This window comes from Salminus brasiliensis, chromosome 11 (genome assembly GCF_030463535.1).
Source record: "Salminus brasiliensis chromosome 11, fSalBra1.hap2, whole genome shotgun sequence".
NCBI classification, from domain to species: Eukaryota; Metazoa; Chordata; class Actinopteri; order Characiformes; family Bryconidae; genus Salminus; species Salminus brasiliensis.
This window is the reverse complement of record NC_132888.1, coordinates 2019870-2044272: the sequence shown is the minus strand read 5'-3', so window position 1 is coordinate 2044272 and position 24403 is coordinate 2019870. Positions and strand designations below refer to the sequence as shown.

General features: G+C 45.7%; 2 protein-coding genes across 5 annotated transcripts in view; one reads left to right on the top strand and one right to left on the bottom strand.

The window, feature by feature from the left end:
• The first annotated feature begins 3515 nt into the window (after positions 1–3515).
• Positions 3516–13511, top strand: stk25b (serine/threonine kinase 25b). Its single transcript, XM_072691331.1, has 11 exons — positions 3516–3880; positions 6101–6331; positions 8408–8464; positions 8554–8662; positions 9116–9273; positions 10118–10303; positions 10787–10932; positions 11492–11600; positions 12324–12392; positions 12633–12769; positions 13194–13511. The coding sequence occupies exons 1-11, from the start codon at positions 3851–3853 to the stop codon at positions 13237–13239; spliced, it is 1278 nt and encodes a 425-aa protein (XP_072547432.1). The 5' UTR covers positions 3516–3850; the 3' UTR covers positions 13240–13511.
• Positions 13512–20508: 6997 nt separating this feature from the next.
• Positions 20509–24403, bottom strand: part of septin2 (septin 2) — a 31336-nt gene continuing 27441 nt past the window's right edge. For all 4 annotated transcript variants that reach the window (XM_072691330.1, XM_072691327.1, XM_072691328.1 and 1 more), the window contains exon 13: positions 20509–23790. The gene's annotated coding sequence lies outside the window, so the exon portion shown is untranslated. The remainder of the gene's footprint in view (positions 23791–24403) is intronic.

Here is a 24403-nt window from a genome sequence, read left to right as displayed (position 1 = left end):
CCTCTTGGTGGCGTAATCGAGCACCGTTTTAAAGCAGATCAACAACCCCCAGTGAGAGCCAGCCAGGCTAAAGTACAGCCTCCAAACATGGTGGAGGTAGTTTCACGTTTTGCACACTGTTGCTGTGGCTAAGATCCAGCAGCTGATGTTTTAGACACAGGTGGATCAGGAGTGTACTGTAGATGTGATGGTGGGTCAGGAGTGTACTGTAGATGTGATGGTGGGTCAGTCAGGAGTGTACTGTAGATGTGATGGTGGGTCAGTCAGGAGTGTACTGTAGATGTGATGGAGGGTCAGGAGTGTACTGTAGATGTGATGGTGGATCAGTCAGGAGTGTACTGTAGATGTGATGGTGGATCAGTCAGGAGTGTACTGTAGATGTGATGGTGGGTCAGTCAGGAGTGTACTGTAGATGTGATGGTGGGTCAGTCAGGAGTGTACTGTAGATGTGATGGTGGGTCAGTAGGAGTGTACTGTAGATGTGATGGTGGGTCAGTCAGGAGTGTACTGTAGATGTGATGGAGGGTCAGGAGTGTACTGTAGATGTGATGGTGGATCAGTCAGGAGTGTACTGTAGATGTGATGGTGGGTCAGTCAGGAGTGTACTGTAGATGTGATGGTGGGTCAGTCAGGAGTGTACTGTAGATGTGATGATGGGTCAGTCAGGAGTGTACTGTAGATGTGATGGTGGGTCAGTCAGGAGTGTACTGTAGATGTGATGGTGGGTCAGGAGTGTACTGTAGATGTGATGGTGGGTCAGTCAGGAGTGTACTGTAGATGTGATGGTGGGTCAGTCAGGAGTGTACTGTAGATGTGATGGTGGGTCAGGAGTGTACTGTAGATGTGATGGTGGGTCAGTCAGGAGTGTACTGTAGATGTGATGGTGGGTCAGGAGAGTACTGTAGATGTGATGGTGGGTCAGTCAGGAGTGTACTGTAGATGTGATGGGTCAGGAGTGTACTGTAGATGTGATGGTGGGTCAGTCAGGAGTGTACTGTAGATGTGATGGTGGGTCAGTCAGGAGTGTACTGTAGATGTGATGGTGGGTCAGGAGTGTACTGTAGATGTGATGGTGGGTCAGGAGCGTACTGTAGATGTGATGGTGGGTCAGTCAGGAGTGTGCTGTAGATGTGATGGTGGGTCAGTCAGGAGTGTATTGTAGATGTGATGGTGGGTCAGGAGTGTACTGTAGATGTGATGGTGGGTCAGGAGCGTACTGTAGATGTGATGGTGGGTCAGTCAGGAGTGTGCTGTAGATGTGATGGTGGATCAGTCAGGAGTGTACTGTAGATGTGATGGTGGGTCAGTCAGGAGTGTACTGTAGATGTGATGGTGGGTCAGGAGTGTACTGTAGATGTGATGGTGGGTCAGGAGCGTACTGTAGATGTGATGGTGGGTCAGTCAGGAGTGTGCTGTAGATGTGATGGTGGATCAGTCAGGAGTGTACTGTAGATGTGATGGTGGGTCAGTCAGGAGTGTACTGTAGATGTGATGGTGGGTCAGGAGTGTACTGTAGATGTGATGGTGGGTCAGGAGCGTACTGTAGATGTGATGGTGGGTCAGTCAGGAGTGTGCTGTAGATGTGATGGTGGGTCAGGAGCGTACTGTAGATGTGATGGTGGGTCAGTCAGGAGTGTGCTGTAGATGTGATGGTGGGTCAGTCAGGAGTGTATTGTAGATGTGATGGTGGGTCAGGAGTGTACTGTAAATGTGATGGTGGCACTACCGACCCTGTACTATGCTTTGCTGTGGGATTACGCTGGCCTGTCTATGTTTAACCTGCCCTGTTAGGAAGACATTAATCCTTATTAGCGGTTCACTGTTACAGAACACCTTAAAGGGCCCATCTGTCCCATTTTGGTGTTTCTTTGTGTTTATGCAGCAGACATTACTACACAGTTCAACCACTCTCTATTTTATCCCTTTAAATTAAACAGGCTGGTTCAGTTTCTGTGCCTTTACGACAAGGTATATGTAAATGAGCCTTGTAAATGAGTCCTGATTGGCTGGCCTGTATTGTGACTAGTTTGAAAAGCAATCCAGGCTGAAACAAACATCCCCAGCACTTTATTAGGAAGGCCTGTGAATCTGCTCCATCATATAATGACCTAATCAGCCTAATGATCATCTCACAGCAGCAGTGCATGTGGTAAATCTTCAGAAGAACCACGGCAGGTTCCACTTCTTTCAGCCAAGAACAGAAAGCTGAGGCTGCAGTGGCTCACCAGCTCAACACTGGACAGCTAAAGACTGGAGGGGAAGCGTCGCCTGGCCTGATGAGTCTGGATTGTTTGAGGAGCACAGATGGTAGAGTCAGAACTTGGTACCAATGGTACCAACTTGGTACCCAACCTGCCTTGTGTGAGTGGTCCAGGCTGGTGGAGGTGGTGGTGTAATTGGTGGGGAAGGTTTTTTTTTTGGCACACTTTGGCCGTTAATACCAATCAATCATCCCTGTAAAGCCGAAATGCTTACTTTATCAAATTAAAGTATGATTTGGATTATATTAATTAAAATGGAAAATAGAAGAATATGCTAAATATGCAAAATATCATAATCACAAACTATGACCTTTGCTTTGACCTTTGTCTCGAATAGCTCCAGACTCCCTATGTAGCACACATTTACACATACATAATGCACAGCATGTAAAATTCAACCTGTTGAGAAAATAATGCAGGAGTTCATCTATACAACACATTAATTACATTAATTAAACTTTCAATTAAACATTAAAGATAAGATAAGATAAGATAATCCTTTAGGGTGGGGACATTCTCAGTGTCACAGCAGAAAGGGATAGCAAGACACTCAGTTACAAAAAAATGTAGATAAATAATTGACACTATATACACAATATAAATAAGAATAAAAAAGCAATAGCAATATTATTTACACTGAAACATTAAATTAAACTAATTAATCTAATTAAACTTGAATTAAAGTCTAATATCACAAAGACAAACTAAGAAAAAAAACGTCTCAGAAAGTCTAAACACGACTACAACTCTGTTTAACTCTGTTAAACTACAACTCTGTTTAACTCTGTTAAACTACAACTCTGTTTAACTCTGTTAAACTACAACTCTGTTTAACTCTGTTAAACTTCAACTCTGTTTAACTCTGTTAAACTTCAACTCTGTTTAACCCTGTTAAACTTCAACTCTGTTTAACTCTGTTAAACTTCAACTCTGTTTAACTCTGTTAAACTACAACTCTGTTTAACTCTGTTAAACTACAACTCTGTTTAACCCTGTTAAACTTCAACTCTGTTTAACTCTGTTAAACTACAACTCTGTTTAACTCTGTTAAACTACAACTCTGTTTAACTCTGTTAAACTACAACTCTGTTTAACTCTGTTAAACTACAACTCTGTTTAACTCTGTTAAACTTCAACTCTGTTTAACTCTGTTAAACTACAACTCTGTTTAACTCTGTTAAACTACAACTCTGTTTAACTCTGTTAAACTACAACTCCCACAATCCCTCCAGGCACGACCCGACGCCCCGCGCATGCGCAGCGGACGCTATTATTTTCGTCCATCCCGCAAAAGCGATAAATGAAGGCTCGTTTTGATCAGGAATACGTTCATTTTGGACGCAGACACTGGGTTTGATTGTACACCGGCGTTTAACTACATGGAGTTGAACGACACCTGAGCGCGACTCTCGCCGGGATCCGGGGTTTGTCTGCGGGAGATCGGAGGCCGAAAACACGGCAGGCTGTATGTGTGTGACCGTAACAGCTGGCGGAGCTCAGAGCTGGGAATTGAGAGCCTGAAATCCAGATCATTTCCCCCTTTGGGCTGTAAAAGGGCTGGATCTGCCCTGCTCCAGGCCGCAGAAGGGATGGCGCACCTCCGAGACATCCAGAACCAGGTGAAGCTGCAGGGGCTTTGTGCTACTGTCTAGCCGGGGTGGGTGCAGGCGGAGCCGGGCTTGGCTCCTCCATCGCCCGCTGCCCCTCTGGATCTCTGGATCTCTGGATCTCTGGATCTCAGGATCTCTGGATCTCAGGGTGAAATGTGGATTATTTTACAGATCTTGGGTTTTGTTTTCAGTGTTTAGTTTTCTGGTTGTTCTGTCTCTCTGACTGTTCACCTGATTCAGCTCAACTCATCAGCTCAGTCCCAAACCCTGGATCTTTAAAACTGAAAAGAAACACAGAAAAGCAGATGTGCAGGACAGGGGTGAGAAACACCGGAGCGTGGTGCAGATGCCCTGTCTCCAGTCGTGTAGATCATTGGTACCCAGCCCTGGTCTTGGAGGCCCATTGCTTTGTATACTATTGTGCTTCCCCTGCTTTGACACACCCACTTAGACTCAGTTTAACCCCTTGAACCTCCCTCCCAAAACCTTTAAAGGGTTAAAATTGGGAGACTGAGGTGCTAAACCATGATCATATGAAAGACAGGACTGTGCAAGACTGAAACAAAAGAAAAACACTGCATATTTTCTTTTATTCCTCTTCCTTTTGACCCCCAGCCTTGTGTACTTCACCTTCTGTGATGATCAGGCTTGCTAATGGGTTCATTCAGAGGGTCCTCTGAGCTAGAAAAGCACTATAATGTGCTGGACAGCAGACCTCCAGGACCTGGGTTGAGGACCACTGCACTGCGTAGCCCTGAAACATCTGACTTACCTCAATCCCAAACCCTTTATATGGTTGGAAGGTTTTGTATGGTAAAAAAGGGAAAGACGAAAATATGCAGGCCTGGGTTTGATATGTAATAAACTCCAGTTCCTCCCATTTTCAGGCTTGTAGGTCAGTTAGTTGTCCCCTAGCCTGGTCTTGGACACACACTGCACTGTTTATGTGTTAATGGGTTAACTTGTAGGGTCAGAAAATCACTATAACCTCCAGGACCAGGGTTTGAGGTCCAGGGTTTGAGGACCAGGGTTTGAGGACCAGGGTTTGAGGACCAGGGTTTGAGGACCAGGGTTTGAGGACCAGGGTTTGAGGTCCAGGGTTTGAGGACCAGGGTTTGAGGTCCAGGGTTGACGCCCACTGCTGATAATACCCCTCACCAGCTCATTCCTAAACCCTATAGTTAAAATTGGAGGTATTGGGGAAAACACTACAGCCTGCAGAACACATGGGCTGCATGAACGAGACCCTGCTTAACGCCCTGTACAGGTGTGTGCTACACCTGCCTAAACACACCTGCCTTAGCTCACCAGCTCGACCCAGGGCCCTTCAGCAGGTTCAACAGGGGAGCTGTAGGTTGAGGTTTAAAGGTGCGCTCCGTAAATTTCTCAGTAAGTAATTAAATAATTAATATGTAAACAAAGTAGTCCAGAGTCATTTTGGTGTGAAACGCTCGGTTCTAGATAACCTGACCCAGTCAGAGCTGGAGTTCTACAGTGGAGGTTCTAGATAACCTGACCCAGTCAGAGCTGGAGTTCTACAGTGGAGGTTCTAGATAACCTGACCCAGTCAGAGCTGTGGTTCTACAGTGGAGGTGAAGGGAAGCAGACGTCTGAAGCTCTAATAATAAAAGCTCCTCACAGAAAGTTCTTCACCTAATGGTGATGAAGACGCTGCCTGATGCCTGAGACACGGTTCTACCAGAGTTCTGAGAAGAGTTCGGCTCTAGAACCTGCTTTTAGAACCAGATCATTAAAATGGTGGAGGGATACATGCTGCAGGGTGTAGTGCAGCTACAGAAAGTAGTCCCTAAAGAGAACTGGATTAGTTCAGATTCTCTATTCACTATTTTACCTTCATCATCATCATCATCATCATCATCATTCCATATAAAACTCAGAAGACTCGTTTAGCTGCACTGGTGGGTTTGGATAGGAGATAAATTATGGGCTGTATCTGTGTGTGTGTGTATATGACACCTGGCTGAAGCGAGATATTAAAAGCAGATGTCAGCAGCAACATCTGTAATTTGTGACATAAGGTGGAGGCTGGAGGTGAGATGTTGGGATAGAGATGGAGGAGGCTCACTGCTGTCTGAAGTGGAAGGCTTACTCCACACCTTGTTCTCTCTCTCTCTCTCTCTCTCTCTCTCTCTCTCTCTCTCTCTCTCTCTCTCTGTCTCTCTGTCTCTCTCTCTCTCTCTGTCTCTCTCTCTCTCTCTCTGTGTTCAGAACGCCCGCCTCGACCCAGAGGAGTATTTCACGAAGCAGGAGCGCATCGGCAAAGGCTCGTTCGGAGAGGTCTACAAAGGCATTAATAACCGCACCAAAGAGGTCGTGGCCATCAAAATCATCGACCTGGAGGAGGCCGAGGACGAGATCGAGGACATTCAGCAGGAAATCACCGTGCTGAGCCAGTGTGACAGCCCCTTCGTCACCAAATACTACGGCTCATATCTGAAGGTAACCTGCTCCGGACCTGTGGGAGGGACGGAGGTTCACTCAGAGTGCACTGGACTGAAGCAGAGAGGCTAATGTTGCTAACGAGTAATGGAAGCTTGTACAGCACCGTTGTCTAAAAACCTCCCACACAATCACAGTATTCATTACCGTCTGTGTGGGTTCACGTCTCCGTGACCGTTTCCACCCTCTCTTTACCCCGAAGTGTGAGTAAACTCCCTGTAGCATTTCCTTAAAAATCCATGGAATGACGCTAAATTGTGCGTTTGCCGTTCCAAACCTGCTAACAGCGCCCCCTAGTGGTTGAGAATTCACTTCTGCTGCATCTGGAAATTAAAAACTACGTACAGTTTTCCCTCTGTTACGTATTGGTGGGTGGCGACCTTCCAAATATTAAACCACCCACCGATGGCTGTGAAGCCTCTCATTGGCTGCTTTCAGCCCTGACTCACTAAGCTCCGCCTCTCTAATGTACCTTTTATTTCCGGAATGTGCTATGGGTGCTGAGGGGGGGTAATGAAGGTGGATCTACTCTTTAAAAAAATGAAATGTTCAGTGCTCTGATGCCTTTAAGATGGATGAGGATATGTGTAAATGAGCTCTGTTTTAGCGTAATTCTAGGTATAATTGGTGGAATATAAGCAAGATGCTGATTGGTGGACTAAAGGCAAGATGCTGATTGGTGGACTAAAGGCAAGATGCTGATTGGTGGACTAAAAGCAAGATGCTGATAGGTGGGGTATAAGGAAGATGCTGATTGGTGGGGTATAAGGAAGATGCTAATTGGTGGGGTATAAGGAAGATGCTAATTGGTGGGGTATAAGGAAGATGCTGATAGGTGGGGTATAAGGAAGATGCTGATTGGTGGGGTATAAGGAAGATGCTAATTGGTGGGGTATAAGGAAGATGCTCATTGGTGGACTAAAAGCAAGATGCTCATTGGTGGACTAAAAGCAAGATGCTCATTGGTGGACTAAAAGCAAGATGCTGATTGGTGGGGTATAAGGAAGATGCTAATTGGTGGGGTATAAGGAAGATGCTAATTGGTGGGGTATAAGGAAGATGCTCATTGGTGGACTAAAAGCAAGATGCTAATTGGTGGGGTATAAGGAAGATGCTGATTGGTGGGGTATAAGGAAGATGCTGATTGGTGGGGTATAAGGAAGATGCTGATTGGTGGGGTATAAGGAAGATGCTGATTGGTGGGGTATAAGGAAGATGCTGATTGGTGGGGTATAAGGAAGATGCTGATTGGTGGGGTATAAGGAAGATGCTGATTGGTGGGGTATAAGGAAGATGCTAATTGGTGGGGTATAAGGAAGATGCTAATTGGTGGGGTATAAGGAAGATGCTGATTGGTGGGGTATAAGGAAGATGCTGATTGGTGGGGTATAAGGAAGATGCTGATTGGTGGGGTATAAGGAAGATGCTGATTGGTGGGGTATAAGGAAGATGCTGATTGGTGGACTAAAAGCAAGATGCTGATTGGTGGACTAAAAGCAAGATGCTAATTGGTGGGGTATAAGGAAGATGCTAATTGGTGGACTAAAAGCAAGATGCTGATTGGTGGGGTATAAGGAAGATGCTGATTGGTGGACTAAAAGCAAGATGCTGATTGGTGGGGTATAAGGAAGATGCTGATTGGTGGGGTATAAGGAAGATGCTAATTGGTGGGGTATAAGGAAGATGCTAATTGGTGGGGTATAAGGAAGATGCTGATTGGTGGGGTATAAGGAAGATGCTAATTGGTGGGGTATAAGGAAGATGCTAATTGGTGGGGTATAAAGAAGATGCTAATTGGTGGGGTATAAGGAAGATGCTAATTGGTGGGGTACAAGGAAGATGCTAATTGGTGGGGTATAAGGAAGATGCTAATTGGTGGGATATAAGCTTTCAGCATTTGTTAGCGACAGTAGCCTTTGTGTAGAACTTCAGACAGATCTAGCTGGAAGCTGAGGAACCTCCTGCAGCTCCGTGCTGGGAGCTGTGCTGGGAGCTGTGCTGGGAGCTGTGCTGGGAGCTGTGCTGGGAGCTGAATCGATGCTCTTAATGTTCTCCCGTTGTTTGGTGTCTTCACAGGGAACTAAACTGTGGATCATTATGGAGTATCTGGGTGGAGGCTCCGCTTTAGACCTCGTGAGTGGAATATTATAAATAATAATAATAATAATAATAATAATAATACTGAGTTCTGATGGTCTCCTGATGCTCCTCTCCCCCTGCAGCTGCGCCCGGGACCACTGGAGGAGACCTATATTGCTACTATATTAAGAGAAATCCTGAAGGGTCTGGAGTACTTACACTCAGAAAGGAAGATTCACCGTGATATTAAAGGTGACTGCCATGACAACACACACACACACACACACAACAGCCACATAGTGATACAGTATATGGACAAAAGTATTGGGACACCTACTCATTCATTGAATGTGAGTATTAAAAAGAGTTTATCCTGCTTTTGTTGGAGTATCAGTCTCTACTGTCCAGGGAAGAAAATGCTCAATGCTGGGGGGCTTTATACCCCTCTAGCCCACGCCTGGCATTAGGCATTGGCATGGTGCCAATAGGTTCATGCTTAGCTGCTCTAGAGAGTCCTATTCTATTGGCAGTACTTCTCTACAGGGACTAGACAAGGTGTGTGTGTGTGTGTTTGCACGTCTTAATGGGACTGAATGTAATCATCAGAAGGGGTGTCCACAAACATTTGGACATGTAGTGTAGTTCTCTGCTGATGTGTGTGTGTGTGTGTGTGTGTGTGTGTGTGTGTGTGTGTGTTTCCTACAGCTGCCAACGTGCTGCTGTCCGAACAGGGTGATGTGAAGCTGGCAGACTTTGGGGTGGCGGGTCAGCTGACAGACACACAGATAAAGAGGAACACGTTTGTGGGGACCCCGTTCTGGATGGCTCCGGAGGTCATTAAACAGTCAGCATACGACTTTAAGGTGGGTTAACGGTCTAGCCGGTGTCCGTTTACTTTCTGTATGACTGTATGATTCATTCATATTCATATAAACCTCCCCGTCACACCAGGAGTGATGTGAGGAGGACGTGCCTTCAACACACCCCTGAGAGAGCAAGGCCTATTGTGCCCTCTCTGACTCAGATCATAGTTGTAGCACCTTAGTCATTGGAGGACTGGGTTCGATTCCCGATGATGCCACAGCCATCCATAGCCAGGAGTCCCAAGAAGCATAACTGGCCCCTCTCTCTGGCCTCACTGTACACGGCTTCACTTGTTTCCATGGAAGACTGCGCTAGCCTTCGCCTTCGCACTGTGATGGAGGGAGTTCCAGATGGTGGGAGCTGAAATTATTCAAATACAGAGAGCTTCACTGCAGAAGCTCCAGATCTCATCAGAACAGATAAAGCAGCTGAACATGAATCCAGTAAAAAGGAGAAACAAGAGCTTCTCATTCTGAAGAAAGAAAGTAGTGAGATCTTGTCGGTGAGCTAGTCTGAAGAACAGAGCTCGGTTCCTCCAGGGTTCTCCTGGGCACCCCCCAGTCCAGCCAGCACAGCGTGGAGGATGTGTTCAACTCCATCAGCAGCAGCAGCAGCAGCAGCAGCTCACCTGATTTACCAGCATTAAGCCCTGATTTACCACCAAACCAGGTGTTGATCTGAGGAGAACTCTAAATAATACTAGACTCCATGAGGAGAACTTTGGAGATGTTCTAATGATGAATACAGTGATGGAGAACCTCCACCACCTTTTGTAGGAGTGTTATTATTAGTGTTTATTATTGTTTACCTGTGTTTAACTTGTGCTGTTATTGGTGTTTGTAGGCGGATATCTGGTCTTTGGGCATCACGGCGATCGAACTGGCCAAAGGGGAACCACCAAACTCAGACCTGCACCCGATGCGTGTGTTATTCCTCATCCCTAAAAACACTCCCCCCACACTGGAGGGCTCTTATAGCAAACCCTTCAAAGAGTTTGTGGAGGCGTGCCTCAATAAGGACCCTAGATTTGTGAGTATTCCCAGAGAGCAGATCTGCTGAATGGGTGGGGCTAAATGGCTGTATGAAGAATGGATGTGGCTAAACTAATGTAGGCTGAATGGGTGGGGCTAAACTGATGTAGGATGAATGGGTGGGGCTAAACTGCTGTAGGATGAATGGGCGGTGCTAAACAGCTGTAGGATGAATGGGCGGTGCTAAACTGCTGTAGGATGAATGGGCGGGACTAAACTGCAGTAGGATGAATGGGCGGGACTAAACTGCAGTAGGGTGAATGGGCGGGACTAAACTGCAGTAGGGTGAATGGGCGGGACTAAACTGCAGTAGGCTGAATGGGCGGGACTAAACTGCAGTAGGGTGAATGGGCGGGACTAAACTGCAGTAGGCTGAATGGGCGGGACTAAACTGCAGTAGGCTGAATGGGCGGGACTAAACTGCAGTAGGGTGAATGGGCGGGACTAATGAATTCTTTAACTGAATTGTTCTCCTCCTCAGAGACCCACAGCTAAAGAGCTTCTGAAGCACAAGTTCATCACACGCTACACCAAGAAGACGTCCTACCTGACGGAGCTGATTGACCGCTACCGCCGCTGGAAGTCTGAAGGCCATGGAGAGGAATCCAGCTCAGACGACTCGGACATGTACAACTTTCTTCTATGCGTCCATTAGACCTGTGTATTGGCGAGAACCTGGCGATGCGATACGCATCACGATACGGGGGTTACGATTCAGAATATGGCAAATTGTAATTTTATACGTTAAATCAGAACAGTATGATCTGAAGACAGAGTACAGCACTGCCATCTAGTGGTCGGGGTTTAAACACAACACAAAATGAACCACTGTCGGACACCAACGTGTTCATCTAACATATACATTTTTCCTACAGCCGCAGAAAGAGTAGGGGTAACAGTGGTCATTTTAGCTCCGAGATTTTGGTCAGTGTCTTTTGGACACTTTCTGTCTGAAACTGTTAACCCTTTAAACCACTGGACTCTTATTCAGGGGTGAGGAACTGAACTGTGGGTCCACTTACAGACCCTTCGAGATTCTTATTTGTGGTTTGTGAAGGTTTAGGACCGTAACCTCCCTTATAATAAAATACAAACTGAATTATTTCATTAAAATATTTAAAATAAAAAAACTAAATTATAATTATAATGAATCAAATTCTGCCTCACTCTTTTCTGATGTGAGCAGGGACGGAGACGGAGACGAGCGAGATCAGTGTCCCATGTGGACTTTCCCCACCGTCAGACCCAGCTCAATGACCAAGCTTCAGAAAGGATACCCAAACCCAGACTCGGAGGTGAGGCACAAACCAGACACCTTCTCTCAACACGACACGCCTCCTGTTTTTGTGGTGTAGATGCACTATATGGACAAAAGTATTGGGACACAAAGACTTTTCACATTCTAAACCCATAGGCATTATGAATGTGGAGCTGGTCCCTCTTTGCTCTAAGCTCTACCAGCAGCAGCAGCAGGTCTGGAGCTCTGCTGCAGTTACTGAGTCAGTTGGAAGCTTTTCTGCACTCTGCTCTGAGCTCAGCACTCGGCCCTGACTCGGCTCTGTAACTTTACGTGGTCTGACAGACACTCGGTGGACACTGAGCTGCTCTCTGTGAGCTGTTCCTCCTAAACTCTTCCACTGTTCAATAATAACACCACTCACAGCTGATGGAGGAAGATCTAGGAGGGAGGAGATTTCACCAGCTGACTTGTTGTTGTTGGTGCAGCGGTGTCTCCTATTACATACAGAACCACGCTGGAGTTCAGTGAGCTCTTTAGAACCTCCCGTTCTTTCACTGATGTGGAAGAAAGACAGACTGTAGGGCTGGAGGCTGGAGTTTATACACCTGCGGCTGAATAGGGCTGAATCACACACCTGAATTTAGCGATTAAAAGGAGTGTCCAAATACTTTTGTCCATATAGTGTATATTGTCTCTGTTACTCCATACTATACGATCCTGCTGAGCCATTAATACATGAAGGAGCTGAAAAGGCTGCTCTGCTCTGTTCTGTGCGCAGGCTGCAGAAGTGAAGAGGCAGCCCAGGTCTCAGTGTCTGTCTGCACTCGTCTCACCCATCTTCAGAGAGGTAACCTCCTTCTCCATCACTCTCTGTAGAGCGTTCCTCTCCTTCCACGTACACCAAAATCTACATCAGATCAGATCAGATCCAAAGACCTTACACATCAATTCTGCCTTCGCCTATATAAATAACCTAGAATGACATTCATTATCCAGTATATAGATTATAAATATTATTATATTATATAAACAGATTATTAAGCGCTAAATAAGACTGTAATAATGAAAGTGTGTGTCTGTCCTGCAGCTAAAGGAGAAGCGGCGGGCGAGCGGGGGAGGGATGGGGGCCATAGAGGAATTGGAGAACGCCTTTAACCTCGCAGAGGAGTCCTGCCCTGGCATCTCTGACCTTCTGGTCACACATGTGATGGAGAGAGTGTGCAGGTGAGGCGCTACAGGACTGTTGGACGATGACGATCACCACCCCACCTCATCATCATCCCCAACTCTCAAAAGTACTGGATGGAGCTCCTCCACCATCTTTCCAGAGAACACCGTTCCTCCACTGCTCCACAGCTCCTCAATGCTGGGGGGCTTTATACCCCTCTAGCCCACGCCTGACATTATTAGGCAACATGGTGCTGATAGGGTCATGATGTTGATCTGCTCCTGCAGAGGGTCCTATTCTATTGGCAGTACTTCTCCACAGCAATGTAAAATAGCCAAATGCGTTCATTACATGGGGTGTCCAAAAAAGATTAGGACACAGTGTGTGTATATATAATCAGTATTGATGCTTTTGTGTGTGTGTGTGTGTGTGTGTGTGTGTGTGTGTGTGTGTGTGTGTGTGTGTGTGTGTGTTTTTCAGGTTTGCGCTGAATGGAAATGGTAACACCGCCCCATCGTCACGGTGAAGCCCGACCTGGACTTGGCCAGACCCCTTCAGACCCCTGACCACGCCCCCACCCACCCCCGCCGGGTTACCCTAACAACCATTCAGACCATCTCCTCCCCTTATCTACCATCTCCACCCCACAGATCTTTTAATTAGTTATAATTAAATATTTTTACAGTTACAGTTTCTTTATAGAACGGAGAGTATTTAAGAGACAGAAAAGCCATGACATTGACAACGCTGTGTTTACCTGTTAGATCAAAATCCTATTATAAAAGTTTATGGAAATTATTAAGGCTGTGTGTTTTCTTTTCTTTCTGTGTGTGTGTGTGTGTGTGTGTGTGTGTGTGTGTGTGTGTGTGTGTGTGTGTGTGTGTGTGTGTGTCCTCTCATCTGTGAAAGGGTTCATTTCTCCTCAGCACTGGATGCATAGATCACCATGAAGGACTTTCAACCTGCCGGCTAATCTGGACGCTGTTTTAGAGTTATGAGTCATAATCCTGTAGGCAGGTTTTACAGCCGTGATGTCATGGAGGCACGCAAACTGTTTTATAGGCCACGGATATTCGGTTTGGTCTTCAGAAAGCCGCTCCATCCGCTGACCACACCAGCGTGAGGATGATCGGTGCTCGCTGGCTGGCTTTTACATTTAAAGCATTTAGAACTACATGAAGAAAATATTAAATATCTTTATCTTTCTTCTTTATTAAAAGAAAATTATTATTATTATTATTATTTATGTATTACTATTTTCCACCTGAGCTTCACTTCTAAGCTTTGCGTGAGTTTATGAGCCAAAATAATAATAATAATAATAATAATAAGCAGACTGTTGGTGTGACTGTCCCTTTAAGAAGTACAATATATGCAAATGACCTCTATGTTCTGATTGGCTCAAATGAAAAAGAAGTCAGGTTTAAACATTCCTTTTATCACTTCAGGGTGTGTCTGGGGGTGGAGCTAAAATCCAGTGTGTTTAAACATTCAGATTTATGTAAATACAGTTAATTTTAAACAGGCTGTTTTTGTTATTGTGGCTCCACTCATGTATGTAAATGACCTTTGTTCTGATTGGCTCATTCTAGAAGCCGGCATGGCTTCATCAGGGCTCGTCTGGAGGTGGGGCTTAAACTTCAGTAGTGAATATATGTAAATAATCACAAAAACATTTAATTATAAACAGGCTGTTTTTGTTACTGTCTAATATGTAAATTACCTCTGTTCTTATTGGCTCATGCTAAAAGCAGTCCAAGCTAAAATATTCCTTATCAGGGTGTGTCTGGGGGTGGAGCCAATATGTTGAATAGGTGGATATATGTAAATTCAGTATGTTCATTTTTGTGACATCACAAAAAACGCTTAACTGAACTCCCTTATCACTTCAGGGCGTTTCCAGGGGCGGGGCTAAACATCTATAGGTCAAATAACCGAATATATGTAAATATATTTGTTATTGATGACATCACAAAAATGGCTCCTTCTGTTACTGTGCCTTTAAGATTTATGTATGTAAATAATCTCTGTTCTGATTGGCTCATTCTAACAGCAGGCCACAGCATGTATGGGGTGGGGCTAAACTCTAGTAGGTTGGATAAGCAGCTATATGTAAATACAGTAAAATAGGTTTTATGACATCACAAAAACAGTTCATTGGAAACGCACCCGTGTCTGTGCCTTTAAGACTGATGTATATGTAAATGAGCTCTGTTCTGACTGGCTCCCCTGGACTAAGCTCTAAAGCAGGGCCCTACCCCCTTCTACCATCTTCAGCTTTAGGCTCCTGTATGGATGACCTCTGGTCACTAAACTCCTCTGTGGTCAGTTCAGGTCACATCCCCAGTTAGACGGGCGTCTGCTGAGGCAGCAGTGTTCAGACAGTAGCTACTGACCTCAGAGCTTGTGGTAATCCATGCAGTCACAGCGTGTCCTGAGTCCTAATACACTGCAGTGCAGTATTATTAATACATACAATAATCACATTAAACTGATATTATAATAAACACTAATAATATCACTCCTACAGAAAGTTGTGGTGGAGGTTCTCCATCACTGTGTTCATCATTAGAACATCTCCAAAGTTCTCCTCATGGAGTCTAGTGTTATTTAGAGTTCTCCTCAGATCAACACCTGGTTTGGTGGTAAATCAGGGCTTAATGATGGTAAATCAGGTGAGCTGCTGCTGCTGCTGCTGCTGCTGCTGATGGAGGTGAACACATCCTCCACGCTGTGCTGGCTGGACTGGGGGGCGTCCAGGAGAACCCTGGATTTATGTTCAGCTGCTTTATCTGTTCTGATGAGATCTAGAGCTTCTACTGTAAAACTCTCTCACTGCTGAGAGACAGGGGGTAGAGTGATGGGGTTAGGGGACTAAAACCTCTAAACAGTGCTGAATATATATATAAATTATCCACACTGTTGTAAATTGTGAGGTATTGAGGTATGAGGTATTGTCTGCCCCCTTGTGGCCATATGATTCCATATTAATGCATTAATACGGTTGTAGTGGACGTTTGCTTAGCAGGGCCAGGGCAGTATTGGGCTTTTAGTGATTTAGTGACAAAATTAAATAAAAATATAATAAGGGTCAGAATTCTCCACACACACACCTTATATTCAGTTAAATGCCCTTCAGCAAGTTGCACTTTGACCAGAGGCTTTTGGGAGCATCTTCAAGCTTCTGGCAGAATCCTGGGACATTTGACTCTTTTTGGCAGAATTTGTTGAGTTCAGCCACTGACCCGACTTTCAATCACAGGCCACATATTTTTAAAGGTAAAGGTGCACACGTACACTGTACAGCGAAATGTGTCCTCCGCATTTAACCCATCTGGTAGTGAACACACACTCACACACACATGTGTTAGGGGCAGTGAGTACACACACACACCCAGAGCGGTGGGCAGCCAACTTCAGCGCCCGGGGAGCAGTGAGGGTAAAGGGCCTTGCTCAAGGGCCCAACAGTGGCAGCTTGCCTAGGAGGCTGTGGATCAGTGAGGCTAGCTGCCACTGTTGGGCCCTTGAGCAAGGCCCTTTACCCTCTCTGCTCCCCGGGCGCTGGAGTTGGCTGCCCACCGCTCTGGGTGTGTGTGTGTACTCACTGAGGGACATTGGGTAGGTGTTCCTCCAGACCTTGGTGACGTGTCTACACCTTCCAGTAGCCTGTACTTACCTACAGTAGCTGAAATGGGTGGTCTTGGAATCTGCAGGTGTTTAAATCGGCTCTGAGCTCCCTGGACTTTCCCAACATAGCGTGTGATAGTCAGTCCAATGAGCTGCCAGCTGTAGTCCATCATGATCACTAACAGGAAGTTAAGAGCTCTTGGCAAATTAATTGATGAAATTTTCCTGCAGAAACTGCAAGTGTGTTGCAGTTGGTGCAAATGTGGTAGTCTGGTGGTTGCTATGGTATATAGTGTGAAGTATCCCAGGTGGTCTTCGTGGTGTTGTGAAGAGGATGCTAGATGGGTGCTACAACATGGGAAGTTGGTGGTTGCCATGATGTTGCTTAGTGGTTGCTAGAGTGTTTCTAGGCATTTGCTGGGTAGTAGCTATGGTATCCCAGGGGACTGCTTGGGGGTGGCAAGTGGTTGTTGATAATGGTTGGGTGTTACAAGTGTAGTAGTATCATTGTCACAGTTGAAGGGTGCCAAAACCTTTGCACCCCATTTCCCATTTCAGCCTGTGTTAGAAGGGTGTCGGAAGGGTGTCGATATGCAAATGTGGTAGTCTAGTGGTTGCTATGGTATTGCTAAATAATTGCTAGGGTTTCCCCAAGTGCTTACTGTTGTATTGCTAGGTTGTTGCTAAAGTATCCCAGGTGGTCTCTATGGTGTCGCGAAGAGGATGCTAGATGGGCGTTACATGACTGCTATGAGTGTTTCTAGGCGTTTGCTAGGCAGTTGCTATGGTATTCCAAGTGGTTGCTGTGGTACCTGATAATGGTTGGGTGTTACAAGTGTATTAGTATCATTGTGACAGTTGAAGGGTGCCAAAACCTGGAAGGGTGTCCATATGCAAATGTGGTAGTCTGGTGGTTGCTATGGTATTGCTAAGTGTTACAAGTGTATTAGTATCATTGTGACAGTTGACAGTGACAGTCCGTCACAGTCGGAACAGCGTCGATATCCAATATTGAACTGAATATCAAAAATCTGCCAGAGAAGCATCAGCAATGCATTAGCTGTGTCTGAAACTGTGCCTTACTCAATCTAGGGCACTACGTTTGGGGTTCTGTCATCTTTTGTAGTGCTGTCCAAAAAGGAAGTGCACAATTGGCAGTGTACTGTAGCAATCCCACAATGCACCACAATTTATTGTATACAAACTATGTACCCAAGCGAACGTAGAATACCCATAATTCACTGCGTTGTTGGGTTTGCAGATGTGTGCCCAGCTTCTCTGAGGAACAGTGAGCTCACGAGTAACGAGGCGAACTGTTCCCTATGATAGTGATCAATAGCAAATCCGATCAGATCAAATTTAATAATGTAGCGCTTTTCACTGCTGCTGCCGTCACAAAGCTGAGACCCCCAGCGAGCAGCCAGAGACCACCGTGCAGGAGAACCTCCCTCAGAGCTGGAGGAAGAAACCTGGGGAGGAACCAAGACTCACAAGGGGGACCCGACCCGTCCTCCTCTGATCAGAACTATTTATTAATTATTGATAAAAGTTCTCAGGTGTGAGAAGGTGTGCAGCATATTCATAATCATAATATAATAATCACAGTAATGCTAATAATGTATAACTAATATAATCACAGTAGAGAGAGTCAGAGTAATGAGAGTAATAATAATAATAGTGGTATTAATATATATCTATATTTAATATAATATCTATCCCCACTGCTGTAAAAGATGCAGTAATCCGGGTTAGATGAGGTGTTTTCTGCCCCCTTGTGGTCTGCAATGGAATGACTATTGTGACTCATTTAAGGGGAAACTTGGGGCAGAATGGTTTAGAGTTCATGTCATTTTTAACAGTCATTAGGCAGGAAGCAGAAGCAGGAGGGTAGAGGGGTAGTGTGGAAGGGGAGGGTAAAGGGGAAGCATAGAGGGGGGTGCAGAGGGAGAGCGTAGAGAGGAAGTGTATAGGGGAGGTGTAGAGGGGGGATGTAGAGGGGGAGCATAGAGAGGTAGTGAATAGGGGAGGTGTAGAGGGGGGATGTAGAGGGGGAGCATAGAGAGGTAGTGTATAGGGGAGGTGTAGAGGGGGGATGTAGAGGGGGAGCATAGAGAGGTAGTGAATAGGGGGGTGTAGAGGGGAGCATAGAGAGGTAGTGTATAGGGGAGGTGTAGAGGGGGACTGTAGAGGGAAGAGCGTAGAGGGGAGCATAGAGAGGTAGTGTATAGGGGGGTGTAGAGGTGGAGCATAGAGAGATAGTGTATAGGGGGAGCATAGAGAGGTAGTGTATAGGGGGGTGTATAGGGGAGCATAGAGAGGTAGTGTATGGGGGGGGTGTATAGGGGGAGCATAGAGAGGTAGTGTAGAGGGGGGATGTAGGGGGGGAGCATAGAGAGGTAGTGAATAGGGGGATGTAGAGGGGGAGCATAGAGAGGTAGTGTATAGGGGAGCATAGAGAGGTAGTGTATGGGGGGGTGTATAGGGGAGCATAGAGAGGTAGTGTATAGGGGAGGTGTAGAGGGGGGATGTAGAGGGGGAGCATAGAGAGGTAGTGTATAGGGGAGCATAGAGAGGTAGTGTATGGGGGGGGTGTATAGGGGGAGCATAGAGAGGTAGTGTAGAGGGGGGATGTAGGGGGGAGCATAGAGAGGTAGTGTATAGGGGAGTGTAGAGGGGGACTGTAGAGGGAAGAGCGTAGAGGGGGAGCATAGAGAGGTAGTGTATAGGGGGAGCATAGAGAGGTAGTGTATAGGGGGGTGTAGAGAGGTAGTGTATGGGGGGGGTGTATAGGGGGAGCATAGAGAGGTAGTGAATAGGGGGGTGTAGAGGGGAGCATAGAGAGGTAGTGAATAGGGGAGGTGTAGAGGGGGACTGTAGAGGGAAGAGCATAGAGGGGAGCATAGAGAGGTAGTGTATTGGGGGAGCATAGAGAGGTAGTGTATAAGGGGGTGTAGAGGTGGAGCATAGAGAGATAGTGTATAGGGGGGGTATAGAGGGGGAGCATAGAGAGGTAGTGTATAGGGGGGTGTATAGGGGAGCATAGAGAGGTAGTGTATGGGGGGGTGTATAGGGGGAGCATAGAGAGGTAGTGTAGAGGGGGATGTAGGGGGGGAGCATAGAGAGGTAGTGAATAGGGGGGTGTAGAGGGGGGATGTAGAAGCGGAGCATAGAGAGGTAGTGAATAGGGGAGGTGTAGAGGGGGACAGTAGAGGGAAGAGCGTAGAGGGGAGCATAGAGAGGTAGTGTATAGGGGGGTGTAGAGGTGGAGCATAGAGATAGTGTATAGGGGGGTATAGAGGGGGAGCATAGAGAGGTAGTGAATAGGGGAGGTGTAGAGGGGGACAGTAGAGGGAAGAGCGTAGAGGGGAGCATAGAGAGGTAGTGTATAGGGGGGTGTAGAGGTGGAGCATAGAGATAGTGTATAGGGGGGTATAGAGGGGGAGCATAGAGAGGTAGTGTATAGGGGGGTGTATAGGGGAGCATAGAGAGGTAGTGTATGGGGGGGTGTATAGGGGGAGCATAGAGAGGTAGTGTAGAGGGGAGGTGTAGAGGGGGACTGTAGAGGGAAGAGCGTAGAGGGGGAGCATAGAGAGGTAGTGTATAGGGGGAGCATAGAGAGGTAGTGTAGAGGGGAGGTGTAGAGGGGGACTGTAGAGGGAAGAGCGTAGAGGGGGAGCATAGAGAGGTAGTGTATAGGGGGAGCATAGAGAGGTAGTGTATAGGGGGGTGTAGAGGTGGAGCATAGAGAGGTAGTGTATAGGGGGAGCATAGAGAGGTAGTGTATAGGGGGAGCATAGCGAGGTAGTGTATAGGGGGTGTAGAGGGGGAGCATAGAGAAGTAGTGTATAGGGGAGTGTAGAGGTGTAGTGTATAGGGGGAGTGTAGAGGTGTAGTGTATAGGGGGAGTGTAGAGGTGGAGCATAGAGAGGTAGTGTATAGGGGGGATGTAGAGGGGGAGCAGAGAGGTAGTGTATAGGGGGAGCATAGCGAGGTAGTGTATAGGGGGTGTAGAGGGGGAGCATAGAGAAGTAGTGTATAGGGGAGTGTAGAGGTGTAGTGTATAGGGGGAGTGTAGAGGTGTAGTGTATAGGGGGAGTGTAGAGGTGTAGTGTATAGGGGGAGTGTAGAGGTGTAGTGTATAGGACGGGTATAAACACTGCTATACGGCTTCAGCTTTCATAAAAACCTTTATTACAATAAGAGAACAGTAAATGAGCTGATTGATCAGTTCTGAAACTGGAATGTTAGAGTTAGAGAAACTACAGACAAAGGGTCACCTGATAGAGAGACCTGCAGGTTTGAGCTGAGGAGAACAGATGAGAATCTCACACACACACACACATTAATCATCATCTGGCAAGGGCTCATCAATATTAACGAAGGGCCAGAGTGGGAGGAGTTATTTGGCATGCATCAGGACCCACAAACACGGAACTGGAACCGGCCCAACACTTCACTGCACCAGTCAACTTCACACGATACAGCTGTTCCTCACAGCTGTGGGACAGAATCCACAGAGGCACATACAGTATACCGAATCACCATGACGACGACCACCTAAAAGAACAGCCTTTCCTCTTTCACAACAGTAGAACCCCGACCTGAACGGGTTCTCCGTTCTAGCTCACCTGCCACAGCTCCACAGCAGGGCTGTGCACAGGATCGTCTGTTAAAGGAGGTCAGACCAATGTGACTGATCTCTGACTGAGCCCAGATCCAGCCAATCAGCCGGGACAGGTTTGGTATCAGACGTGTGCTCTTTTAGCTCACCTCGCCTCTCAAAACTCAATTTGTGGACACCCCTTCTGCTGAATGCATCCAGCTTGTCTAGTCCCTGTAGAGAAGAAGTACTGCCAATAGAATAGGACTCTCTAGAGCAGATTAACATCATGACCCTATTGGCTCCATGCTGCCTAATGCCAGGCGTGGACTAGAGGGGTATAAAGCCCCCCAGCATTGAGGAGCTGTGGAGCAGTGGAAGAACTGTGTTCTCTGGAATGATGGTGGTGGAGCTCCATCCAGCACTTTTGGAATGAGTTGGAGAGGAGATGTGGTCCAGTATCTAGTATAAAGCCTTTCCTGGACATTAGCGACAGTTACAGGATCTCCTTTTAATACCTCTGATTTCAGAAGAAACTATAAATGAGCAGGTGTCCCAATACTTTTGTCCAAATAGTGTACAAATAATAAGTGTGTGATCTAGGTTTGAGCTGTGGAGCAGTGGAAGAACTATGTTCTCTGGAATGATGGTGGAGGAGCTCCATCCAGAACTTTTGGATGGGATGAATTGGTCATGACCTCACTATCGCTCGTCACTGAATGCAATCAAATCCTCACAGCAATGCTGCTCCAGAATCTAGTAGAAAGTCTTCTTCTCTGGACAGAAGAAACAGTTACTCCAACAGAAGCAGGATCAGCTTTTAATCCCCTTGATTTCAGATTCATATTGGTGACCGTACAAGTCCAGTGTTTGTTAGCTTAGCACAACAGATACCAAACATGTCTCGGTCGATCAATCGAATCTGGGGTCAGAGATCAATCATGGTCATTTGATTTTTGGCAAACTATTCCTTTAATGATCATCCTGACTTTGGCCTTTGATACACTGATATCAGTCTACAATATGATTGACAAATAAGCCTTCTAACCAATCGCTGCCTTCTTTACATGTACTTTGAGAATCCCAACCAATCAGATGAGATTCTGTGGTTTGATCAATCAATACAATCAATACAACAAAAGGGAATTGGATTATTGAGATTGCTGGCTGGTTTAAGAGGGTATCCCACAATATTTTAGCACCGTATGCCCACTTATATATATATTTATGATATTTGTGTGGTTCTATTCCAACCTCCAATAAACAGAACAGCTTTGTAATGAATCCTTCAAGACTTCCTGTTGCTGTCATGCAAAAACCTTGTATCTCCAAAACAGCAACTGCACAGGAGAAGCAAAACAACGTCTTAACTTTCAACGGACGTCAATGTAAAAAGATTTTATTCAGAGTCATTGTGGAGCATTTCTATTGGTCCATTCATCATCAAACTCTCATACAGTATAAAGAACAACTGCCAGATTCACATTATGGAGAAACGTGAAAAACGGTCAGAATTGAGATAAAAGGTTTTTGTCGGACAGCAGTGATATGTAAAAGATCTCACTTCCAATTGGCTGCCTTGTAACATGCCTCATTCACAAAAGTAGTCCACTCCTTTTAACTAAAGTTTGAGAATGGGCGGGGCTAAACTGCTATAGGCTGAATAACTTTATTTATTTATTTTTTGCATATATGTTTTTTAAACAGTACAAGTATTTACCACAGTTAACTCAGGTCGCTCAATTCCACGGTGTCTAGTATCGGGTCTACAGCCTGCTTAGCAGGTACTTTATTGAGGCCTTCGTGAGGTGGGTCAGGTGTGTTAAATGAGTGAACGCTGGCAAGTCACCAGAGAGCATTTCACAAAGATGGATAATTTAAGCCAAAAGTGGGGAACATCCAATAGGCGTGTTTTTAATACTGGAGGGGCTAGACTTTAGGCTTATGTTATCTGGCTAGCTGAGAAATCCTACAATGTGAAACCCTCCCAAGACTTGTCACAGTATATTACCAAGCAGTGGAGGGTCACTTTAACACTCACTCCTGCAGCAAAGAGACGGCTGTGGAATATATATATATATATATATTTAAAGCCAAATAGAGCAGGACTCCTCACCACCGTTACAAATCCTATTAACCTTCCAAACACGAATCCGGAGACCACCACAGTAACAATCCTGCCCAAATCCGGTGCTACTGCAGTCTTTTCACAGTGTTTCCTTTTTTATTTATTTATTTATAGATTTTTATAGCCCGCTGCCAGGGTTCTTTCAGTGGTAGAGGAGCCACCATTGAATATTAAGGGAGTGACACTGCCAAAAATGCTAATGTAGCTAACAATAGCAACGCTGGCTGCAGGCTTTTCACGTCCTACTGGAGCACGTTAGCACTGTGAGCCGATATCTTCCCAGCAGTGGGTTCTTGGGTTCTTACTGAAGATCAGCAGCAAGTGGCCTTCTTAGCAGATTAAAAACTAAATCTATAAAACGCTCTGTAATCACATAAATGTCTCTGTAATCAACAACAACAGGAAATGAACTACTTACGGGTTCGTGTACTTCAATTTGGATATAGGCATAGTTCAAACGTTTGGTACAAATGAAAAAAAGTATTAGAAACAGCATTTGGGTAAATACAAAAATGAACAAAAATAATAATAATAATAATACTGCTTACAAAAAGAAATAACAAAACCATTATCCCAAGTAAGAGTAGAAGAAACTAAGAAAGTGGCAAGCAAAATAAGACCATGGACCAGCCTTCCTCTCCTCCCGTCCTCTCGGTTTGCTCCTCTCCTGCTCCTCATTCCGTCCATTCTTCTCTGGTCATGCTCAAACAACAGCTCCACGCCTGAGAGAAGCAAACCCAGCTGTATTAGTCAGGTTTACACACAATAACACAGCGGATATTATATTAACACACTATTTATTGAGTTATTATTATAATATCAGGTGTTATATTTATATTATAATAACACTACGTTATTCTTAGAGCTGTGGTTTTGCTGAAGTGTTAAAACTGCACTATGCTGTAACGTGGGTTCTGTGAGTGATCGGCAGTGCAGATGGTAAACAGATGGTAAATAAGCTTGAAAAATGACATCTCAGCATTTACGGACAAATACGGACAAAAGTATTGGGACACCTGCTCATTCATAGTTTCTTCTGCAATCAAAGGCATTAAAAGGAGATCCTGTAACTGCCTGTAAATGTCCAGGAAAGGCTTTATACTAGATACTGGACCGCATCTCATCTCCAAATCATCCCAGAAGTACTGGACCATCATTCCAGAGAGCACAGTTCTTCCACTGCCCCACAGCTCCTCAATGCTGGGGGGCTTTACACCCCTCTAGCCCATGCTAGCCTGGCATTAGGCAGCATGGTGCCAATAGTGTTTATCTGCTCCAGATGGTCCTATTCTATTGGCAGTACCTCTCTGCAGGGAACAGACAAGCTCTGTGTGT